Below are 23,372 nucleotides of genomic sequence, written 5' to 3'. Positions count from 1 at the left end.
TTCCAGAAAGCAAAACTTGAATTTGCCTTGCAACAGGCAACTAGTTACATGGCATTTATGTTGTTTACAACTATTTACATAGCATTTACATTGTATTAGGTATTATAAGTAATCTAGAGATGATTTAAAGTATTGTGGGATAGGATGTGGGTAGGTTATATGCAAATACTGTGTCATATTATTGAGCATCTGTGGATTTTGGTGTCCGAGGGGGATGCTGGAACCAATACCCTGTGGATAGTGAGGGACGACTGTACTTAGATCACTGATTAAGTGGTGTCTGTCAGTCTTCTCCACTATAAAGCTATTCTTTTCATGTTTATGGTTAAGTATTTTGTGTGATGTAGTTTCAAAGTACCACCTTGTTTCTTATCAAACTTTAAATTTATCTATATATACTCATGATTTCCACTTTATTCATTGGGTTAAAATCTATTATTCCCATTACTTTGATCCTCAAAATTTTTTCTGGATTCGGCCAGTGGAAGGTCATTGTAGGTGGCTTCTATGCCCTTTTGACATGTCCCCATCATTATTTGAGCAATTTCTTATTCTCTGGCATAAGCTATACCAGACTTATTATTGCTTTCCCTACCCTAGCCCAAGATTCAGCCATTTTTCCCAGGAGCCCTGGTTCTCTAGTGAAGAATGGTGTTTAGAAGCCAGGTTCTATGTGTTAGTGAGTAGGTGCTGTTGGTGTGTGTTTATTATGCATATATTTACATTTGTATTTTTATATTTATGTATATATTGAAAACCATGAGTTCACACTTAAACTTTCATTTCTGATCCCATGGGGTTCATTTTTGCTCTCTCCCTTTGTATAAAACTCCTTTCAACAGCGAGATACCTGATCGCTATTATCCTTAATATATTTGGTTCACTATTCTAGGTCATCTTCCCATGCGAATACCTTTCTCACTCTGCTCAGGCTCCAAAACCCTATGCCAAGCAGAGATAGCCTGCCTCACCTACTTGGATCCTAATGCCCCACTCTGGGCCACTGCAGCCCAACCACACCCTTTGGCCAGATGCCTATGATGTTCATTTTACCCAATAACTTTAGGAATGAATTGTTGGGGAAGAGGCTTTTTTCTTTTAATTGGCTTATCTATGTGACATTAAAATTTTTTAATATTTTGAATAAACATACAGTAAAATCAACTTTTTTTGTTTGTAGTTTTGTGAATTTTAAGTTATGTAAAAATATGTGTAAACACCTCCAAAATCAGGAAATTGACCGGTTCAGTCAGCCCAAAAACTCCTTCATGCTTTCTCTTTATAGTCACACCCTACTCCTAGCCTCAAACCCTGGAGTCCACTGATTTAGTCTGTGCCTCAATATTTTTTTTTTTCAAGATCTTCATTTAAATAGAATCATATATAATCTTTTTAAAAACATAGCTTTGAGATAATTCACATACCATACATTTTACTCATTTAAAGTGTATAATTCAGTGGTTTTTAGGATAGTCACGTTAAGTTCAACCATCACCATCGTCAACTTTAATTTTCATCACCTCAGAAAAAACCCCCCACCAAATCCATACTTTTAAACTATCACCCCACCCAACCACCTACAGACACCCAACCCCCTGAAGCAACCAATAATTTACTTTCCATTGCATAGATTTCTCTGTTCTGGATATTTCATGTACCTGGAATCATAGTGTGGTCTTTTGTTTCTGGTTTCTTTGACTTAGCATAATGTTTTAGAAGTTCATCCATGTTCTAGTATGTCTCAGTGCTTCATTCTTTTTGGCTAGCTAAATAATACTCCATTTATGACTACCACATATTTATCCATTTGCCAGTTGATGGACATCTGGGAAGTTTCCACCTTTTGGCTACTGTGAATAATTCTGCTATAAACATTCAAGTACAAATTTTTGTGTGCATCTGTATTTTCATTTCTTACCTAGGAGTGGAATTTCAAGTTTTATGGAAACTGTTTAATCATTTGAGGAACTGCTAGATTGTTTTGCAAAGTGGCCTACACCATTTTACATTCCCACCAGCAGTATATGAGAGTTCCAGTTTCTCCACATCTTTGCTAACATGTGTTATGTGACTTTTTGATCCTAGCCATCCTAGTGAATATGGACTTGTATCACATTGTGGTTTTGATTTACATTTCTCTGATTGCTAATTAATGTTGAGCATCTTTTCTTGTACTTATTGACCATTTGTGTATCTTCCTTGGAGAAATGTCTATTCAGATCCTTTGCCCATTTTTTAATGGGTTATCTGCCTTTTTATTATTGAGACGTGAGAGTTCTTTATATATTCTGCACAAAAGTCCTTTATCAGATATGTGATTTGCATATATTTTCTCCTTTTATGTATGTTTTTTCACTTTCTTGATGGTGACTTTTGAAGCATGAATGTTAATTTTGATGTAGTTTAAATCATGCTTTTGGTGTCATGTCTAAGAATTTTGTAATCCCAGGTTATGAGGACTTTTTTCCAGTATTCTAAAAGTTTTATAATTTTATCTTTTACATTTAGATCTGTGACCTATTTTTTGTAGGAGCTGTGAAATATAGGTGGTTTTTTTGCATATGGATGTCCAGTTGTTTCAAAATCATTTGTTGAAAAGGCTATTCATTCTCCATTAAATTGTTTTTGCACTTTTCTCAAAAATCAATTGCTATTTATATGGGTCTGTTTTTGGTCTCAGTATTCTGTTCCATTGATCTATGTGTCTTTCCCTTCACCAATACCACACTGCCTTGACAACTGTAGCTTTAAAGCAAGTCTTAAAATTGGGTAGAGTGATTCCTTTAACTTAATTCTTCAGAATTGTTTTGGCTGTGTTAATTTTCTTTGCCTTTCCGTGTAAAGTTTAGAATCAGCTAGTCTGTATCACAAAAGGTCCTGTTGGAGTTTCCACTGGAATAGCATGTCTTCTGATCCATGAACATGGGGCATCTTCATTTAGCACCTCTTTGATTTAGATCATCAGCATTTATGGTTTTCAGCTTATAGAACCTGTACATCTGTTGTTAGATTTATTCCTAAGTGTTAATTTTCTGGAGCTGTTGTAAATGATTTTTTATTTGGTTGTTGGTATTTTTCAGTCCTTCTATGTCCTTGCTGATTTTCTAGTAGTTCTATACATTACTGAGTGGAGTGTTTAAGTCTCCAACTGTAATTGAAGGTTTGTTCATTTCTCCTTTCACTGCTGTTTTTACTTCTTGTATTTTTAAGCTCTGATGTTAGGTGCATACATATTTAAGATTGTCACGTCTTGGTGAATTGATTCTTTTATCATTTTTAATATCCCTCTTTATTCCTGGTAATTTTGATACAATTTCACGAGTCCATTTAATCTATATTGGGAAGTAATGTGCAGAGAGGTTAAGAGCATAGCCTCCGAGTCAGAATTGCCTGGATTGAATCACACATCCAAGTACAGGTGTATGACCTTGGGCTCATCACTTACCTGTTCCTTGGCTCTGGTTCATTTGTAAATTGGGATAATCTCATTCAATTTGTAGGATTAAGGATTACATGAGATGATTCATCTAAAACATCTGACAATAGTACCTGACAGTAAAAACTTATCATGGTTAACCACAAATGTTAGATCAGAAATGTCTAGTTTTTAGAAAGTATGTCACATAATTAGAAATACATAGAAGGTTCAGGTCCCTTTTTAAAAACAACACTTGCGAAAAGAGGGATTATTAAATATATCTAACCTGAGTCAAATACCAAAGGAACCTTCTTTTATAAAAGTTTTTCTTTCATCAGTAATTCCGTACAGTGTCTACTTTATATCTTGTTAGTTTAAACATGAACAGTTCAAAGTCATATATTGTTTGAGTTCCAATAATAATTAACCAGTGATCTAAGCAGATTAACAACCACCTGCTGGAATAGTTTAATTAGATAATAGGGTTGCACAGAACTTCAGGTGGGCTGAATCTGATGGTGAATTTGTATTATGGATAGCCATAGTAGTGATGAATCTAAATAATAAAAGCAACCAATAGTGTATAAACACCGACTTTTAAATGCATATTAAGCATATTTAATTGTCATTATCTTGTGTCTATCTTTAAAAAACCATTAGAAAGGAAAGTGTCAATTAGGTAATAGCCATACTCTTATAAGAAATTGTGTTTCTCCTACCATGCATCTTTAGTGCTAAATTTAAATATAGTGAGTGAAGACAGCTTTTTATTGTGGTTCTATTATCACAGTGCCAAAATAGTTAATTAAATTAGAAGAGAAACAAATAGAAAACCACCCAGCAAAGGAATGCATTTCAGTAACTTTATTGAAAGGTATATCCCTTAGTACCAAAACATAATGGTAGTTGGTTAGGTTACCTCTGCCAACTCAAAATTAACACTGATGTATTCAAAATATTGAAATTTATCAGTCTTTTGGGAAAACTGGAAAGTTATCCATAAAACATGGTTTACAAAAGTATAAGATACACTGTGGTTCTTTGGTTTATTTTCCAATGCATATCTCTCCATAACATGATGTCAAATTTGGGTACAGGCATCCTGGATGGATTCAGGCTACACATTCCACTAACTGTTTATAACACTTTAACACAGATCTCCTTAGGTTCACTGAAATCCTGAACACTACCTCAGCAACCTTATAATTATGAAGATGCCTACTTACCCTTCTTAATACTTTCTTTTGGCACAGTAGGGGCAATTAATGAAAGTATATTCTCTCCCTTTTAAGCAAAATTCTAAATTAGAAGCAATGACAGTTTCATAAAAACAGTGCTTAGTAAAAACTTCTGGAGTGTTAAATCAGAAAGTTTTCAGAGTGACGTTAATTTGTTTTGAGTTACTACTACAATAAAAACTAATTTTCTAATTTTCTTGATGGGACTAGACTGAGGCAGTAAATTTTGTATAAAACTTTTTAAATCATGGATATAAACATCACCTGTTTAATAGAAAAATATTAAAGATAACTTAATATGCTGAAATTTAATAGGTCTGTAGTTTTGCTTTATATAAAATGCCCTCAAATTTAAATGTGATTCCCATGTAGCAATAAAGTCCACATCTCTGGATTATATATTACTTGCATTATGAGTGCCAAGAAACCATTTTCACTGCCTAGAATACTGACCCTTATTATGCCTTAAAAGTGCATTTGTGAAGTGGTGGTTTTGATGTAAACCTCATATTTAAATTTAAAGTTTAAATTTAAATTAAGTAGGTTACCATTTTTAACACCACCTAAAATACAATATATTGACCCAATACAGAAAGTTGGATCAATGTTAGAAATGAAGATTCACAGTTTACCTTCCCAGGCTTGTCATTAGCATTTCACATTTATGCTGTTAGCTTTGATTTGTATGCTTCACAGGTGAATTCAAATGTGAGTAATTCCACTATAGGGTAATGTTAATTAGGCAGTTTTCCCAAATCTGAGAACACCAATGTTAATCTACTTGTGATGTTTTGAGGCTTCACAGCTTAAATCCATTATAACATTATGGAATCCACAGCTCAGGATTGTGGAGAAAGGCTTCAGAAGAGTTTTTTGTTGCTGTAAGAATCCTATTTAATAAACAAAAAAATCAAGTTATCAGAAGTCTGCCAAACACAAATACTACTACCTGTTAAAATATCTAAGATTCATAATCACGTCTTATGTAGATGTGTTCTATGTTAATATTCAGTTTTGAGTAGGAAGAAAGAAATCACCAACATGAATTAAACTTAGATGGCAAGAGTGTATATCATATATTTGTGAGGAGGCTTACATTTTTTTATGCATGTAGATACTTTCCAGTGTTCAACTACTATAGCAATGATACACATACAGTTGAGATGTATAATGATACACTATACAGTTGAGACATCCTGGCGGTTTCTAGACACTCAATGTAGAGACCACCTGTCACAACTTACTTTTTAAGTACAATACCCAAGTTCATACTGATTTTGCTAATAAGCTAACAGTCTCAAATTAGTTCAATGTATGGTTCAAACTTTTGGTCCTGTTCCCTTACTCAGGCTTGTGTAACTTTAAATGAGCCAAAGCCTAAGTCTACATATAGCAAAATGATGTGAAATTGAAAAAAAAAAATGCTGTTTTAGTGCTACTTTTAAAGTTCAGGTTATTAAGGATGCTGCTTTTTAAGCTGAAAATTTAATGGCTAACATATATATCAAAGGTTAAGAGGATTCCTTACTCTTAGGGTGTTGTACCTTGAAAGCAGTAAATGCCCTCAAATACTAGCTGACTAGATCAGTGAAGTCATTTTCCCCTCTGCTAGTCCAATTCCATTTTGTTTATTTTGAAAATAATGCAGATTTAAATTCTTGAGTTGCAGAAGAAAATTACAGCATTAGAAAAGTTTCTCTACATGGAGAAAAACTATGAACCAAATTTACCAATTAAGGGACCAATTCAGGAATCGTTGGAAGGTGGGTTATTCTGTAGTAACTATGCTTCAGTTGCCGTGCAGTACGCCCAGAAACAATCCATTTCAACTTCTGAACATTTGGTTTGGAGCACTTGTTGGATGAATATTCAGTTAAACACTTGGATACGAGCTCTTGCCAGAAAGTCAAATCTCTGCCATTGATCTGTGCGTAAATTAAAAAAATATATTCCTTAAAATAAAAGTCCTACAGTATTTAATTATAGTAATAATTGCAATCTTATTAATGTGTGTTTCCTCGTCAAAAAAATTTGAGGATAAGCTACTTAAGTTTCAGACAAACACAGGACATCTCATTTTACTTTAGGAACAAGTGGTTTAGTTTCTTTTACAGCTGTGAACAGGATTTAGGCTATGACCTGTACATACCTTGGAATGTTTCTGAAGACATTCTACTCCTTCTGTGAACTCTACACACTTCTGTGCCTGGATCTCCAAGGCAATGATAGACAGTGCCAACACAGATGGCTAAAAGAGATAAATTTTAAAGTAAATGCTGAATATAAAAGTAGGTATATAAATAGGTTTAATCTTTATAAAATATTTACCTTTGCTTTAGAAAATATGATCCTGCAGTAGCATGCCTTAAGTTGAGCTTCTAGTCTTTCAAAATTAAGGCTATTCCTCCTTTAAAAAGAAAATGAAATCAATTTTATATAGATAATTTTACATCAAGTCAAAAGAAATTTTTAGAAAAGTCAATTTTAAAGTGAAGTTTATGCACACTTATCATAGAAAGTGAATTATCTGAAGTAAAGAATTTCCCTTCCTTCAGAAACATTAACTTCTTAAGGATACCATATATGAATTTTAACTGATTTGGGCCAAAAAAAAAAGTATCATGCTACAACTCCCAAGGTTTCTTTTCATTTTAATAAATCTATTTTTGAATCTGAAATTCCTTTTTCCATAAATCTGTGTTAGATGCTTACCTACTAGGTTCTATAAGTTAACTAGTCTATAAATGGAAAACATAATTTAAAAAAAAAGTTGAAATGTCCATCTTAAGAATTCACAGACTTCAAGAAGGTGCTTTTGACTGAAAGTCTTCTCACTTCTGCTGGAGAGTGAAGTGAAACTCAAGGAGCTTAGCTGTCACTTTACTTATTTTGATTGGAATTCTCCCAGGATATTGATTTTATGTAACATCCGGACAATACATTCTGATTTCCAAATCTGCTTTGTTAAAAACAAAGATCACATACCTTTCATATGGCAAGTTCTCTTGAAGGAGTGAATAATAGAGTTGTAGAAACTGAAAGGCAGTAGTAGCTTTGACTTTCCAACACACCTTCTCCAACACAATCTTTTCCATTCTCATCAAGTCTGAAACCGTGAACCTATACTGGCTTATTCGGATCAAGTCAGTTGCCAATGGGACATTCCTTTCCTCTTCTATTGATTTTACAGCCAAATAGAAGCAGCTCAGTCCAACACACCCAAGGTGCTTGGGCTGTACCTAAAAAGACAGTAATTTTACAGCCAAATAGAAGTAGCTCAGTCCAACACACCCAAGGTGCTTGGGCTGTACCTAAAAAGACAGTAAGTCCATGTCTTTACCTTATTTCAGTTAAAAAAACATAAAGGATAATCTAGAACTCAACCCATCACTTCGAAAATGTATCTTTGGGGCTTCCCTGGTGGCGCAGTGGTTAAGAATCTGCCTGCCAATGCAGGGGACACGTGTTCGAGCCCTGGTCTGGGAGGATCCCACATGCCGCGGAGCGACTAGGCCCGTGAGCCACAACTACTGAGTCTGCGTGTCTGGAGCCTGTGCTCCGCAACAAGAGAGGCCGCGATAGTGAGAGGCCCGCGCACCGCGATGAAGAGTGGCCCCTGCTTGCCGCAACTAGAGAAAGCCCTCGCACAGAAACGAAGACCCAACACAGCCATAAATAAATAAATGAAAAAAAAAAAGAAAATGTATCTTTGAGGTATATTTCTCAGCTGTGAAGGACTTAACAAGATCCACTGATACCTCAACTGTAGCCTCTTAACCATATGAACCCACTTGGAACCAATTTTTGAGTAAACAGACTAAGTTTCAGTATAATGTGTGGCTTCAGCACATAACAATTCTTACTTCTTTTGGTTTGTTTAAATCACTGCAGAACGATAAGCAATAAGCTACTAGGTCAAAGGCTTATATGAGGACTGAAATACCTTACAGCTTACGCACAAAATTTCTTTCCGGAATGTTGTGGCTTTCCAGGCTGTTTTCTTTGTAGTAACACATGTAAAATGTTTTTAAATACTATAGCACATACTGTTTACTCTGCCTGTAAAGCTCTATTCACTACCAATATTTTAAATTTATTCATCATTTTCTGAATGTCTACAAAATTTGTCACAGTCAAAATTCTGTCCACTTTAAGTTCTGCTCAACGGAAACTTTAAGAAGCCTTTACCAGTATTTGTGCTCTCCTCTTCTCAGAACCCCTTCAGCAATACATTTATGCCTCTTTTGAGGTATAATGTAATCATTTTTCTTATTATTCCTTGTACTATATAATAGTTATCAGTGCAAACATTACTGCCACTAAGATTATAATACACTTAAGGGATAGATGTATGTCATTCATCTATGTAACATTTATAGTCAAAGGGAGTGCCTGCACATGGTGTCTAAAGAGTTGTTTAATTAGGCTATTGAAAAAGTTTCTTGAACCATTCAATACACATTGAGTTCCTCCCATATATGATGCATTCTGTTAGGTACTGAGGACTAAAAGATGAGTTGCATTTTAACTGTCACATTATTTCATTATCTACCAATGACCACTGGCACACAGAGAAGTCAGATGTATTTTTAACAATTAAGCTCTGAAAGCTACACAGATGTCCTGCTTATCCAATACAGGGAAATAACTATGTATAAATGCTCCTTCAGAAGATACTCTCTCTCTATTGCATGCAAACTTAGGCTGGAAATGACAAGCATAAGCACAACTTGGGTAAATTTAAGGCTAAAACAATTAGAACTTTATTCTATATGAATAGAGATCAAGAAATATACTCTATTGACCAGGTGGTTGACAGTATCAACAAAAAGGAAAAAAAGAAAAGAAATATAGTCTAATTCTTAACCGACAATCTAGCATTCTGCCTCTAACACATTTCTTAAAATTTAGAAACAACAGTAAATAAATGAAAACACCCAACCTATCAAAAAAGACTTTTAAAAACAACAGCCAACTCTCCTACTGGGAGACTCTGCAATTAATTATTTGATATTAGACTATTTTTCAATGTCAGAAGGTAAGTCGAATAAATGATGCATCACTCTTAATTAAAAGCAAGGATTTCATCAGTGCTGTAGTACACAGAATTACCATAATGTTTTGGCTACTTGCTGAAAACAAAAAAGGTCAAGTTATGAATACCAGCCCAAAGCTAGCAATACCACCTCCAAAACACACTGAACAAAACCACGAAATAGGGTAATGTAGCTTTAGACGTACCTTCATTTTAGACAGGAATCTGTCCAGTAAATTCACAGCTAGAGAAAATGTCTCCGTGTCAAAGCCAAAGAACTGAGTTAGACTAAGGAGATCTTTTACTTCAAAGTCCCTCAGTCTTGCAGTCATTCTAAGGCCATTATCGTGTGCAGATTCAATTAGTCTCAAGCCGCAGACCTTTGGCTGACATCTCAACTCCTGTTCCAACAGGGCATTCAGCTGGTGTAGCAGTTTCTGAGAGTCAGTTGTTGTCACTACCTCTATCATCTATATATAGAACAAAGCCCAGAAAGGAGTGAAAGAACAGCCCTTCCTGCCTTGTGTTGTGCCAGGTGCATTATAACACAAGTCTCCCCTCCCTCAATGCTATTAGTGAATCTAAGTCACTGCAAAATGCCATCTGTTATTCTCCCCCTCCCCAACCAGTTGGTCACATCCTAAATTGTGAGTTCCTAGAGGGCAGTAGCCACGCCTTTTTGCAGAAAAAAAAATGCAAATCTTCATGCCCAAACTTTGAAATTAGATGGTAGCATGTATTCTGCCATTTATTAACAATGTGAACTGTTCAAGTTAGTAAATTTTTCTTAGTCCTCAATTCCTAATCTGTAAAGTGGGTATAAGGTTATTACCTATTTCATAGACACTTGTGTGGAATGAATGAGATCATCTAGGTACACAGGTACTTAGCACATACAGTAGGTGCCTCATAAACACTGGGCAATATTAATGAGCTTATTTCTAGTCTGTAAAATGAGGCAATATCTGCCTCTTTGAATGGCTGTGAAGATTAACCAAGATGATTCAACTAAAGAGTTTAGCATAGTGCTTGGCACTCACTGCTCAGTAACTGTTAACTTTTATTGATGTTAGGAAAGGAAGCTTAAAGGCAGTTATGGGCGCACGCAGTGGGGGCGGGAGGTAATCCAGCCTGCAAGAGGAATCTGGCAGTTTCATTAATTTAAGACAATACTGAACATCTACTATGTGCCTGTTCCGGGCACAGGCTAAGCCCTGGACACACGGACGGTCCCTCCCCCCAGCAACCGAAAGACAGGAAGGCAGAAAGAATCCTTAGGGTTGCGCGACGGAAAGGGTGGGCAGAGGGAGAACCGCAAACTTCAGGGGTCCAACTCTTTGGCCCCTGGGCTGGTGCCTGGGAGCCGGCCCATAAGACACTAAGACGTCTCAGGAGGTAGGATCTGGCCCCGCCCCTCCATGCTCGTACTAGCCTGAACATGTTGCTCGGGGAGAATTAACCGAGGAAAAGGGCTCGAGACCTACCCCTCACCCCGCGCCCCCCAACCCTGCTCCTTACCCGCACTCCGAGGTCAACCCCGAAATCCGAGCTCACCTTGATTGCGACTGCAGCTCCTCAGCGGTAACCACCCTCCCCGGGCCTGCTCTCACCTCACCCCAAGATATTAGAACCGAGAGGCCTACGAGGCGAGAGGGCTCGCGGGCAAGACGGGAAAGGCCCGGGGAGGGGGAGCTGTCTTGGGTGGAGGTCTCTACAGCGCCGCCGAGATGACACTGCCCTCCTCGGGGTCAGCTCGGAGCCGAAGGGGCAGCGCCTGGCCGCCTGAGTAATATATTGGAGGGCGGGGTTTTCTCGCTGCGGTGGGAGGGGCACATGGGAGGCATTTTCGCCGCTGATTGGTGTAAGTCTTATGATGGATGGCTCCTGCGGCCCAAAGAGGGTTGGTCCGTAGAGGGAAGAAGTCCGGCCAATCAGCACACGCTTTTCACAATCCCGGCGTCAAATTCTCCGCCCCTTGAGACCACGCCCCCTACCTCTGGGCGTCTCTCATTGGAGGATTTCTCCAAGTGTCTTCAATGAAGAGGAGGGAGAGCTAAACGCTGCGCGCACCAACCCAGGCCCGGTAAGGCCTCTGCTGGCAGGCGGATTGGCCAGAATATCGTTCCAGAATGTACTGGGAGTTTTCGTTCTGTTCGGTTTAGTAGAGTGCTTCTGCTCTCTCTAAAAATACAGTGTCTGATTCCAAAAAAAAAAAAAAAAAGTAAAGGCCTGATTTTTCATTGCAGTTGGAGAGGTGGTGGAGTTTCTATGATGTGGTTTATTAAATTTCCAGAAGTTTCTCCCTGTGAGCTTTGGAAATCACTTGTTCCTTGCCTTGTTTTGCTTTTTTGTGTAATTTATCAAAGGGTGGAGTTGGGCTACGTACATTCTTGGTCTCCTACCAATTTCCTGAATTTGATTTTTGAACAAATTAGAAATAGAAAAGTTGGTAGTTCTTCATCGGCTTAAAATGAAAGGTGTGTGATTGACTCAGGAGGAATAAGTAGACAAAAATAATTGTAGTGCTTATGAATCTGAGTTCACAGATCCATGTGTGAAGCAATATTAGTCTTTTTACTTGCTGTCCATGAACTTAATCTCTGATTGTGAGCCTTTGCCTGATAAGTGGAAAAATAATTAGCTTGAAGCCTTCCTGGACTCACTCCTTCCCTCTTTCTTTCCCTATTGTCACAAATGGGAAGGGTCTACATTAAAAGGGCCTGAGGATTGGTGAACAAGGAATTGGTTATCAGTTCTGGTGGTGAACAAGGAATTGGTTATCAGTTCTGGTGGACTGTACTTTGACGTCTCTGTTCTCACGGTCTCTTCCTGGTTGGTGGCTACCTGGGCTTTGAAAAAATGAAAATCTGAAAGATTTGCTGGCATGTTTGCTGTTTGCCCTGCCGGGTGCTTCCCTGAGGCAGTGACACAGAACCAAGCCCTGAAATGGGGGCAGAGTTGTGGAGAGAAAGGGGAAGGGAAAACCTGAGAGAAAAAGTTAATGCCCCAAAATATTATCTTAGCCACATCTCTAGGTCAGTTTGTCAAACCTCTGCGTTTCAAATGGGGAAGAGGCCTTGGTCACCCTTGAAAAAGAACTCACGTAATGAATATAAATGGGCAATTAAAACCATTTAAAAAGTTCTTTTTACAATAATGTGTGAGTTTACAAATGTACGTTTCTCCTTTAGTAACAAAGGAACAAAATTAGTAACAAAATTAGGAATATAGGTATGTACACATGCACTCTTTCACTATTTGTTGAACACGTAATATGTGCCAGTGGAGGACAGAATATACTGGTTCCCGTCCTTGTGGATCGTGTAGTTTTGTGGACAATATAAACTGATTTATTTTCAAGTCACAGGCTACTAACTAGGTACACGACTTTTAGCAAGTTTTTAATCGCATTGAGTTTCCATTTTCTTTTATTAAAAAATAGGAAGTAAAAGTACCTTATTCACAGGGTTATTGAGAGGATTAAATAATGCAAAGTACCTAAAGAGGTAGGCATTGTGCCCAGAGCACAGTAAGTACTTGATAAATGGTAGCCTTTATTATTAAATTACTAACATTTCTTTTGAAATGTCTTGCTTAACATACATTTAATTCTGTTTTATCTATTGTCAGAATTAGTCTTCTAGAATCGGAGTATTGGAGTTGTTTACTTAACACTAATGAAAGTATCTAAATTGTGTGTATTAATTTCTTTTTTTTTAAGATTTATTCATTTATTTATTTTATTTTTGGCTGCGTTGGGTCTTAGTTGTGGCATGCGGGATTTTTTGTTGCGGTGCATGGGCTCTTCGTTGTGGTGCCCGGGCTTCTCTCTAGTTGTGATGTGTGGGTTTTCTCTCTCTAGCTGAGGCGTGCGAGCTCAGTAGTTGTGGCACTCAGGTTTAGTTGCCCCATGGCATGTGGGATCTTAGTTCCCTGACCAGGGATCGAACCCAGGTCGCCTGCATTGTAAGGTGGATTCTTCACCACTGGACCACCAGGGAAGTCTCATGTGTATTAATTTATTAATTTATGTGCCTTTTTTATACTTAAAATTTTCACAAGCAGCTTTAGGTAATATATCATTGTTTATGTAATAAAAATGTTTTCTCTTACGTTAGGATCTTATTACTTTTTATTAAAATCTGAAATTACCTGCATGAAAAAAATTGTTTCTATAGCACTGAAGAAACATTGATTCAATACAAATCAAATCAAATGGACATTTTTTACCTTTTCTCCTTCCCCTCACCTCCACTGGCATTTTTATTCCATAATATTAGAATACAGACTATCATTTAAATAATTTTAAAGTCCTAATTAGCAAAGTGTGCAAATGTAAGACTCAATTATATACTATTGTAAAAGAAAAAAAAATGAGCCTTTTGTTAATTGTGATTTATTTTTAAAGACTTACAGATTTAGTAATGAGTCTATCAGGAATCTTTCAAAGGACTGACTTCCAGGGTATTTTCTAGGCTCAGTGATATATTCAGCTGCCATCTTCACACTTTCTTCTCAATCAGCAGTTAAGTTCAGCAAGAACTGAAGCTCAGAATAATGGCCTCGAGGCTGGGCAAGAATCCAAGGCAGTAACAGGAAGATTTAATCATATTCTCTACATTGCGGATTATAGAAGTGCCTTGAGCAGCAAAAATTATAACAAGCAGGTATAACAGTGGTGGCTTGTCAAATGCTGCCCTGACCAGGGAAATTCCTCATTGGTTCTGTTTCCATCCTAGAGACTGGAGGAGTCTTTGCACCTCACCCTCTGTTGAGGCTCCCTGACAAATGTCCAGAACTTTTGGATGTGGGCTTGTCCAACTGTGATGAGGGCTGAAAAAGTGAGGATCCAGAAGATCTCAGCTCAGTCTCTTCCCCTCTACTTCCTGATCCTTCCTGGAACTAATTATGGCCCTCTCCACCTCTCCAACTGTTCTCTAGTGCATCTGCTCTGTCTTAGAAGAGAACTTGCTTGGCTGTGGCTTTTTGGAGTCTTCATTAGCCCCTGGGATAGCAGAGAAATTGTGTATAGTTTGGGTGGTGATGGAGAGGCAGGGAAAAGGATACATAGAAAACAGATTAGTAATGTCAGGTATATCTTGCCCTTCAGAGATTCTAGCTATCTCTGATAAAGTAACCCTTTCCAATTAATTGAGGTGTTAATATATTCAGTAGAAAAATAAACTTTGTCAAGTAACCACTGCTATATAAAGGCACTGGGAGACATTAGACGGAGATCTCCCACTTGCTAGCATTTAATCTAATGGCCATAGACTCTGTTGAGTATAGGACTCAAAGCCAAGATCAGCCAATAATGAAAAGAGTTTGCATTTGTTATATATTTCCCAAATGCCAGGCTGTGTGCTCGACTTAAACACACATGATCTTATTTAGTCCTCTAACAACTCTGATATTATTATTATCTTCAGAAATGAGGAATATCTTGTATATCTCCTGTTTAGCAACTACTTTTTACTGTTTACTAAATATTCTTAACACGTAACTTGAATTTGGATTTTACAGCGTTTAAAAACAAGTTTTTATTTTGGAACCTTTTAAACTCACTACCCAACTTCAATAATCATCAACATTTCGCCCATGTTGCCTATTTACTTTCTGTTTGTCCCATCATTCAACAAGTATTTATTGAGAACTTTCTAGGTGCCAAACCATTGTGTTTTGTAGTCCCAGATTGAAAATGTTACGATTTTGGGCCATAGGGTGCGTTGGCTATTGTTTTTTGTGAAGATAGAGGTTGGAAGGATCAGCTGGGTCATTCTCCAGGTGCATCTCTTTCTACTCTGAAGCCCACACTGAAGGTGTCTCTGGGGTCTGCTGCTTTGGTAGGAGAAGGAGGGAATGGGGAGGGATAACAGTTCCCTTCCTTATTTAGGTCTCTGCCTGTACTGCTAACCTTCCTCACAAAAGTGCATGCAGACACACCCACCCACACCCACCCACCCACCCACACACACACACCCGTTTACAAAAGATTTTGACAGAGTTGAGTTTTGGGAAATGAAGTACTTTCGAATCTAGCTTTTTTGTCCCTTAGGGATCTCATAGGTCTGAACTTTTGTTCTCTAGGTCAGCGTTCCTTGCTTGAGGTCACCACTTTCCTCATTTCTTTAGCCTTTTAACTCTTTAACTCGTGATCTGAGTTTTGATGCAGCCAAGTGAAGAGGTTGGTGCAAAGGGCATTCCAGACAAAAGCAACAGTATGTGCAAAGGCATAGAGGAAAGAGAGACTAAGTTGATTTCTGTAAATGAAATATAGATGACTCTGGCTAAAGCATGGAGGGTGTTGGAGGTGGGGGAGTCTAGCAGTGAGGTGGGGAAAGAAGCAATTGCTTATCCTGAAGGACCAGGTATACCATATATACCATTATTGGAATTTTGGACTTTATAGGCTTTGGGGAACCAACCATGGAATTTAAAGGGAATGCCACAAACTGGATTTGTGATTTAAAATGACCATTTGGCATCAGTGTGAAGAGTGGGAAGAGGGGGCCAAGAGTGGAGTCGGAAGAGCAGTTTTAGAGGCCACTGCCTTAACCTAGGAAAAAATGAGAAGATTGAACTGAGGGAGTGAGAGTGGGAATGGGAAGGAGATGGATTCAAGGGACCTTAGGAGGTTGAGCTGATGGATTGTGGTGACTGATTAGATTTGATTGGTTAGAGGATCAGGATGAAGGCAGAGTCAAGAATACTGTTCAAATTTCTGGTTCAGGCAAAAAGTTGAATGGAGAGTCTATTTATGTGCTAAGTTCAGGGAATACAGGAAAAAGACCAAGTTTGTAGGGGAAGACGTTGACCTAGAGATGCCTGAGGGAACTCCAGGTGGAGATGTCCAAAGGCATCCAGAGAAACATTTGGTGCTACTGATAAGTTTGGGACTCATCAGAACATGGGAGGTGATTGAATCATGGAAGGAGATCAGTCAGGGACAATTGAAAGTGGTAAGAGAAGCCTGAGGAGAGAGTCTAGGGAACAGGAGTCTCTGAAGGGATCTAGAAGGAGAAGGCATGTTACAGGAGTCAAGAGAAAGTGTTTCAAGGAGAGAGTGAGCACCAGTGTCTGATGCTGCAAAGAGGATAAAATGAAGTATGAACAACAAAGAAAGAAAATGAAATCAATGAATGTGTGACCCACTCTTGCAAGGGGCTGGACTGCAAGAGGGATAGAGACCCTGGACAGAGAGTGGACATGGTGTTGAGAGAGATATTTTGCTTTTCAAAGATGAGCTAGACTTGTGCATGTTTAAGTAATGACCAGAAAGAGCCAGCAGAGAAAAAGAAGGATCTGACGGCTAGAACAATCTAAGTTCTCAGATGACACTAGTCAATTTGCATTCTGTCAGCTGTATTGTTATAGAAGCTTCTATATAGTCAAATACTCACAGACTACAATGGAAGTGAACAACACAAAGGGGCAGAAATTATATGTGTTTAGCATGCCTAAAATTCTCTAAATAGGTGTTAAGAAATATCACTACATGCTTTATAAATGTTTATGTTTTCTATAGCTATTTTATATTCAGGATTTCCAGTTTCAGATTATCCAAAGCACTCCTCTTGATTTACAATATTCTGGCTTGCCAGGTTTAGGAGCTTTATATCAGCGTTGAAGTAAAAGTAATAAATAAAAACATGCATTTTATGTACCCATATGTAGTTAAAATATGATAGAACAAGGCATCCATTTGCTCAAGCCTTAAATATCTAGCTTTTGTTGGAAGTCAGCCATACATAGATTGAGCTCAAATAGAATAAAAACTTGAGGCACATTATGGAGGTTTCTACTTTTAATGGAAATATACATATATTTACATCATACAACCATAAATGTGTGTGAGCATGGAAATATGTGGATGTGATAAGTAATACTGCCAAATAGCATTGATATAGATTTTTCTATAACACATTTCCTGTCAATCCTGGCCTTGTAGAAGAATTTTTAATAACTAAAAGCAGTGCATGAAGGGACAGACTACAGTCTGGGTCTCATTTTCCCCAGTTACTCTCTCCCACCCTCAATATTTTCATATTTTAATTGGGAAAATAATAACAGTACTACATCAGAGGTTTAATTAATTGAACTAATACTCAGAAGTAGCATATGTAAGGACTTAATAAATGTTAGATATTATTATCTGCAGAAATAAGTAACCTTCTGTGAGATAAATAAATTGCAACCCACGATACTGCTGACATCAATTACTAAGTGTATTTAAATGAAGCAATATTATCAAGGTCTTTGCTCTTTTTTTACTTACAATAATAAGTTTGTCTTCCAGTTGTTTTCACTTTAAAGTGGGAATTCATCTCCTACTATGCCAGATATAAGACCTCATAAACTGGGAGGAGTTGCTAGTACAAATCAACTAACAAACATAAACCAATGTTTTAGGTTTTTCCTTAGTCTTTCTTCTGTGAAGCATTTTCCTTAAGCGGACTCTCCTTTACGTATGAAAGTGTATGATGATTCCCATCAAGATAAAAATCTTCTATTTTTAGTAAACTTCATAGTTTACCAAGGATTTTCACATATATTTTCTCAAACTCCCTAAAATCCTTGCCAGATTTTCAGGGCATAGATTTTGTGTTAGTTTGCTAGGGCTGCCATCACAAAATACCACAGACTGGCTGCCTTAAACAACAGAAATTTGTTTTCTCACAGTCTGGAGTCTGAAGTCCAAGATCGATGAGACGATAGGTTAGGGTTCTTCTAATACCTTGCCTTGGCTTGCATGTGGCCACCTCCTCGCTGTGTCCTCACGTGGACTTTTCTCTGTATCTGCATCTTCCTGGTGTCTCTTCCTCTTCTTATAAGGACAATAGTCATATCGGCTTAGGGACCCACCTTTATGGCTTCATTTAACTTTAATTATCCCTTTACAGGCCCTATTTCCAAACATAGTCAGATATGAATTTGGGGGGACACAATTCAGTCCATAACAGATTGTGATCCATATTTTCTTGGGGAGAACGGTAAGGCCAGAGAGGTTAAATGATTTTATTCAGGGTCACTTGGCAGGACTTTTCATCCTCCTATTTTTCCCCATTGAACATCCCACATTCCCTTCTGGAATTACTTCTCCAGAAATGCTTTTTTTTGATGGCATGTGTTTATGAAAATGATTTTAAGTTCATGGACTAAAGAATGCTATTTTATCCTGAATTTCACAATTTCATTGCTTGATTGTACTTTCCTCTATTCAACTAAACTCTGTCTTAGACTTCACTATTGTTAATTTTTAGATGGTCATTTCACAATAACTTTTGGACTATCTTGAGAAATTAAGGGCTAGCTTATTCAAATACTCCCTAACGCACAAACCCCTTAACAATAAGAACCTGAAAAAGGAAAGAGCCTATTATGAAATTGCTTGTGAGGAATGTGATGTTAAGAACCTCTCTTGGGCCGTGAATTAATTATTATTGTGGTTCCAAGTTTTCATTTTTTTAAAACAGGAGAATGAATAGGGACATCTTGTCAGTACTGATGCAAATGAAATGTCCTCTGTGGAATACAGAGTCTCAGTTCTTCTGGCCTCTCCCACCCACAGTCCATCATCCCACAAGGCTCAAAAAATTTATATAATGTTGAGTAACAGAATTTGGTAATATTTGAGGACATCTTTCTAATCAGACATTTTATTACACTTACACATTTACTCTTGATTCATTGTATATTGAAAAAAAAAGATGTTTCATGCAGACTTATCTCTGATTCACTGTACATTTCAAGCAAAAGGTGTTTTCATAGCCAGTATGACTATAATCCCCTTTCTTCCAAGGAGAGGTCATCATACCAATACTCTACAGAAAGATATCCACACAAAAGGCATACCTGCTACCCTTTTCCTACCTCCAATGTGAGATCATTACTAAAAGGAATTTAATGAATCTATGGACATAAGTGTTTGTTTTTGAATATATAATTCCTTCTCACATGTATGTGCCTTCCATAAGTGACCGTATATATCATTTCTTCTCTCAATTAGAGTGATTTTTAAAACTTTTTGAATATTTTTATCAAGATTTTAATTCACATACCCCCAAAGTGTACAATTCAATGGATTTTATTATATTCATAGAGTTGTGCAACCATCACCACAATCTAAGTTTAGACCATTTCACCCCCAAAGAAACACCATATTCATTAGCAGTCATTCTTCATTCTCGTCTCTCAATTCCCCAGCTCTAGGCCATCAATAAGTTACTTTCTGTCTCTATATATTTGCCTATTCTGGACATTTCATATAAATGGAATCTTAGGATATGCGGTCCTTTGCAATTGGCTTCTTTCACTTAGCATAATGTTTTCTAGGTTCTTCCATGTTGTGGCATGTATCAGCATTTCATTCCTTTTAAATAATATTCCATTGTATGAATATACCAAATTTTGTGTATCTTTTCTACAGTTTATGGGCATTTGGATTTGTCTTAGTCAGCTCAGGCTGCTATAACAAAATACCATTGACTGGATGGCTTAAACAACGGATATTTATTTCTCATAGTTCTGGAAACTGAGAAATCCGAGATTAAGGTGCTGGCAGACTTGGTTCCTGGTGAGGACCCTCTTCCTGGTGTGCATATAGCTACCTTCTGGCTGTATCCTCAATGGTGGGGTGGTGGGGGAAGGAGAGAGAGAACTCTCTAATCCCATTAAGTGGGCCCCACTCTCATGGCATCATGCAAACCTGATTACCTCCCAGAGACTCCCACCTCCAAATCCCCTCACATTGAGCATTAGGGCTTCAGCATACAAATTATAAGGGGACACATAACAGGGTTGTTTCTATTTTTTGGCATTTATGAATAATGCTGCATTCATGCACATATTTTTGTATGGACATATACTTTCATTTCTGTTGGGTATTTACCTAGCAGTGGAATTGATGGTCATGTGGTAGCTCTATATTTAACATTCTGAGTAACTGCCAAACTATTTTCTAAAGTAGCTGCACCACTGTACATTCCCACCAGCAATAGGTAAGGGTTCCAATTTCTCCACATCCTTGTCAACACTTGTTATTATCTGTTGTTTTGATGATTGCCGTCCTAGTAGGTATTTCATAGTTTTGGTTTGCTTTTACCTATTAACTAACGATGTTGAGCATCTTTTCATTTGCTTATTGGTCATTTTAATGTCTTCTTTGGAAAAATGTTCAAAGCCTTTGCCCAATTTTTTTTATTGTGGTAATATATACATAAGATAAAACTTACATTTTAACCATTTTTTTTTTTTTAAAGAGATTGCAAGTTCTAGAAGGAGGAAGTTTTTTTGGGGGGCTGCATTGGGTCTTCGTTGCCATGTGGGCTTTCTTTAGTTGCCGTGAGAGGGGGCTACTCTTCGTTGCAGTGCACGGGCTTCTCACTGCGGTGGCTTCTCTTGTTGCGGAGCACGGGCTCTAGGCACGCGGGCTCAATAGTTGTGGCACACGGGCTCTAGAGCACAGGCTCAGTAGTTGTGGCGCACAGGCTTAGTTGCTCTGCGGCATGTGGGATTTTCCCGGACCAGGGCTCGAACCCATGTCCACTACATTGGCAGGCGGATTCTTAACCACTGCGCCACCTGGGAAGCCCACATTTTAACCATTTTTAAGTCTACAGTTCAGTGGCATTAAGTACATTTACATTGTTGTGCAACCATCACCACCATCCAGCTCCAGAACTTTTTCATCTTCCCAAACTGAAACTCTGTACCCAGCAATAACTCCCCATACCCTCTTCCCCAGCTCCTGGTAACTGTCATACTACTTTTTGGCTATGAATTTGACTATTCTAAGTGTTTCATGTAAATGGAACCATACAGTATTTGTCTTTTTGTGACTGGCTTCTTTCGCTTAGCCTAATGTCCTCAAGGATCATTCATGTTGTAGCATGTGTCAGAATTTCTTTCCTTTATAAGAGTAAGTAGTAGTCTTTTGTATGTATATACCATATTTGTTTATCCATTTATATGTCAGTAGATATTTGGGTTGTTTCCATCTTTTGGCTTTTGTGAATAGTGCTGCTGTGAACGTTGGTGTATAAATATTTCTTTGAGACTCTGCTTTCAAGTCTTCTTGTGTATATTGAAGTGGGATTGCTGGTAATTCGACTTATAATTTTTTGAAGAATTGCCATACTGTTTTGTATAATGGTTGCACTATTTTATGTTCTTACCAATAGCACACAATAGTTCTAATTTCTCCACATCCTTGCCAATACTTGCTATTTTCTTTTCTTTTGTCTTTTTTTTTTTTTTATAAGAGCCGTTCTAATGGGTAAGAAGTGGTATTTCTGTGGTCTTGACTTGCATTTCCCTAATGATTAGTGATGTTAAGCATCTTTTCATGTTCTTTTTATTCTTTTTTAAATTCAACTGTTGTTTATTAGGTGTCTTCCAAGACCTAGGTCTGGGCATACAGAAACAAAGTACATCCATAATCCTGGACCTCAAGAAGCTCTTCTTAGTAGAGTATAATCTAGTGCTTAAGACCTCTTTGGATTTAGGGTAGCTCTAGCTGAGTGACCTTGGGAATATTATTAACTTGTCTGAGAATCCATTCCATCTTCTGTGTAAAAGCAATAACACCAATTTCACAGGGATGTTGTGCCTTTTCATGTTGTTATTGACCAATTTATATATCTTCTTTGGAGAAATGTCAAGTCCTTTGTCCATTTTTAAATTATTTATTTATTTATTTATTTATTTTTGGCTGTGTTGGGTCTTTGTTTCTGTGCAAGGGCTTTCTCTAGTTGCGGGGGCCACTCTTCATCGCGGTGCGCGGGCCTCTCACTATCGCGGCGTCTCTTGTTGCGGAGCACAAGCTCCAGATGCGCAGGCTCAGTAGTTGTGGCTCACGGGCCCAGTTGCTCCGGGGCATGTGGATCTTCCCAGACCAGGGCTCGAACCCGTGTCCCCTGCATTGGCAGGCAGATTCTCAACCACTGCGCTACCAGGGAAGCCCTGTCCATTTTTTAATCAGGTTTTTTTTTGTTGTCGTTGAGTTGTAGGTGTTTTTTATATATTATGGATATTAACCACTTATCATATGTATGATTTGCAAATATTTTCTCCCTTTCTGTGGGTTGCCTTTTCACTCTGATGGTAGTGAGCTTTGATGCACAATAGCTTCTCATTTTGATGCAGTCCAATTTTTTATTTTGTTGCCCACGCTTTTGGTTTCATGTACGAGAAATTATTGCTAAATATAATGTCAAGAAACTTTCCCCTTGTATTTTCTTCTAAGAGTTTTATAGTTTTAGCCTACTCGACATAAGCAGAAAAAAAAATCTTGCCTTAGATGCAGTATCTCTCTTCTTCCTTTTTCTCTTCATGTTGTAATCCCTCATCGTTTTTATAAATTTATTTATTTATTTATTTATGGCTGCATTGGGTCCTCGCTGCTGCGCGTGAGCTCTCTCCAGCTGTGGCAAATGGGAGCCACTCTTCCCTGTGGTGCACGGGCCCCTCACTGCGGTGGCCTCTCTTGCCGTGGAGCACGGGCTGTAGGCGTGTGGGCTTCAGTAGTTGTGGCACGCGGGCTCAGTAGTTGTGGCTCGCGGGCTCTAGAGCGCAGGCTCAGTAGTTGTGGCACACGGGCCCAGTTACTCCACAGCATGTGGGAACTTCCCAGACCAGAGATCGAACCCGTGTCCCCTGCATTGGCAGGCGGACTCCCAACCAC

The 23,372-nt window shown here is 38.0% G+C and overlaps 1 protein-coding gene and 1 long non-coding RNA gene across 6 annotated transcripts in view; one reads left to right on the top strand and one right to left on the bottom strand.

The window, feature by feature from the left end:
* Positions 1-4,267: 4,267 nt before the first annotated feature.
* Positions 4,268-11,461, bottom strand: CCNG1 (cyclin G1). Of its 5 annotated transcripts, none has more exons than XM_082378798.1 (7): positions 11,210-11,457; positions 9,898-10,161; positions 7,642-7,895; positions 6,985-7,063; positions 6,806-6,904; positions 6,387-6,581; positions 4,268-5,546 (listed from the first exon to the last, which is right to left on the bottom strand). In XM_082378798.1, the coding sequence occupies exons 2-6, from the start codon at positions 10,159-10,161 to the stop codon at positions 6,390-6,392; spliced, it is 888 nt and encodes a 295-aa protein (XP_082234924.1). In that variant the 5' UTR covers positions 11,210-11,457; the 3' UTR covers positions 4,268-5,546; positions 6,387-6,389. The 5 variants fall into 5 exon arrangements, with proteins under 5 accessions (XP_082234924.1, XP_082234923.1, XP_082234927.1 ...); XM_082378797.1 differs by having other exon boundaries at positions 11,246-11,456; XM_082378801.1 differs by lacking the exon at positions 9,898-10,161 and having other exon boundaries at positions 11,246-11,461.
* Positions 11,462-11,556: 95 nt separating this feature from the next.
* The window catches only part of LOC309622727, a 428,773-nt gene continuing 416,957 nt past the window's right edge, over positions 11,557-23,372 (top strand). Inside the window, exon 1 of the long non-coding RNA XR_014241076.1 lies at positions 11,557-11,774. This is a non-coding gene — a long non-coding RNA (uncharacterized lncRNA). The remainder of the gene's footprint in view (positions 11,775-23,372) is intronic.

The sequence above is a fragment of the Balaenoptera borealis genome (assembly GCF_965194805.1).
Source record: "Balaenoptera borealis genome assembly, chromosome: 2".
NCBI lineage: Eukaryota > Metazoa > Chordata > Mammalia > Artiodactyla > Balaenopteridae > Balaenoptera > Balaenoptera borealis.
This window is presented reverse-complemented; position numbering and strand designations above follow the sequence as displayed.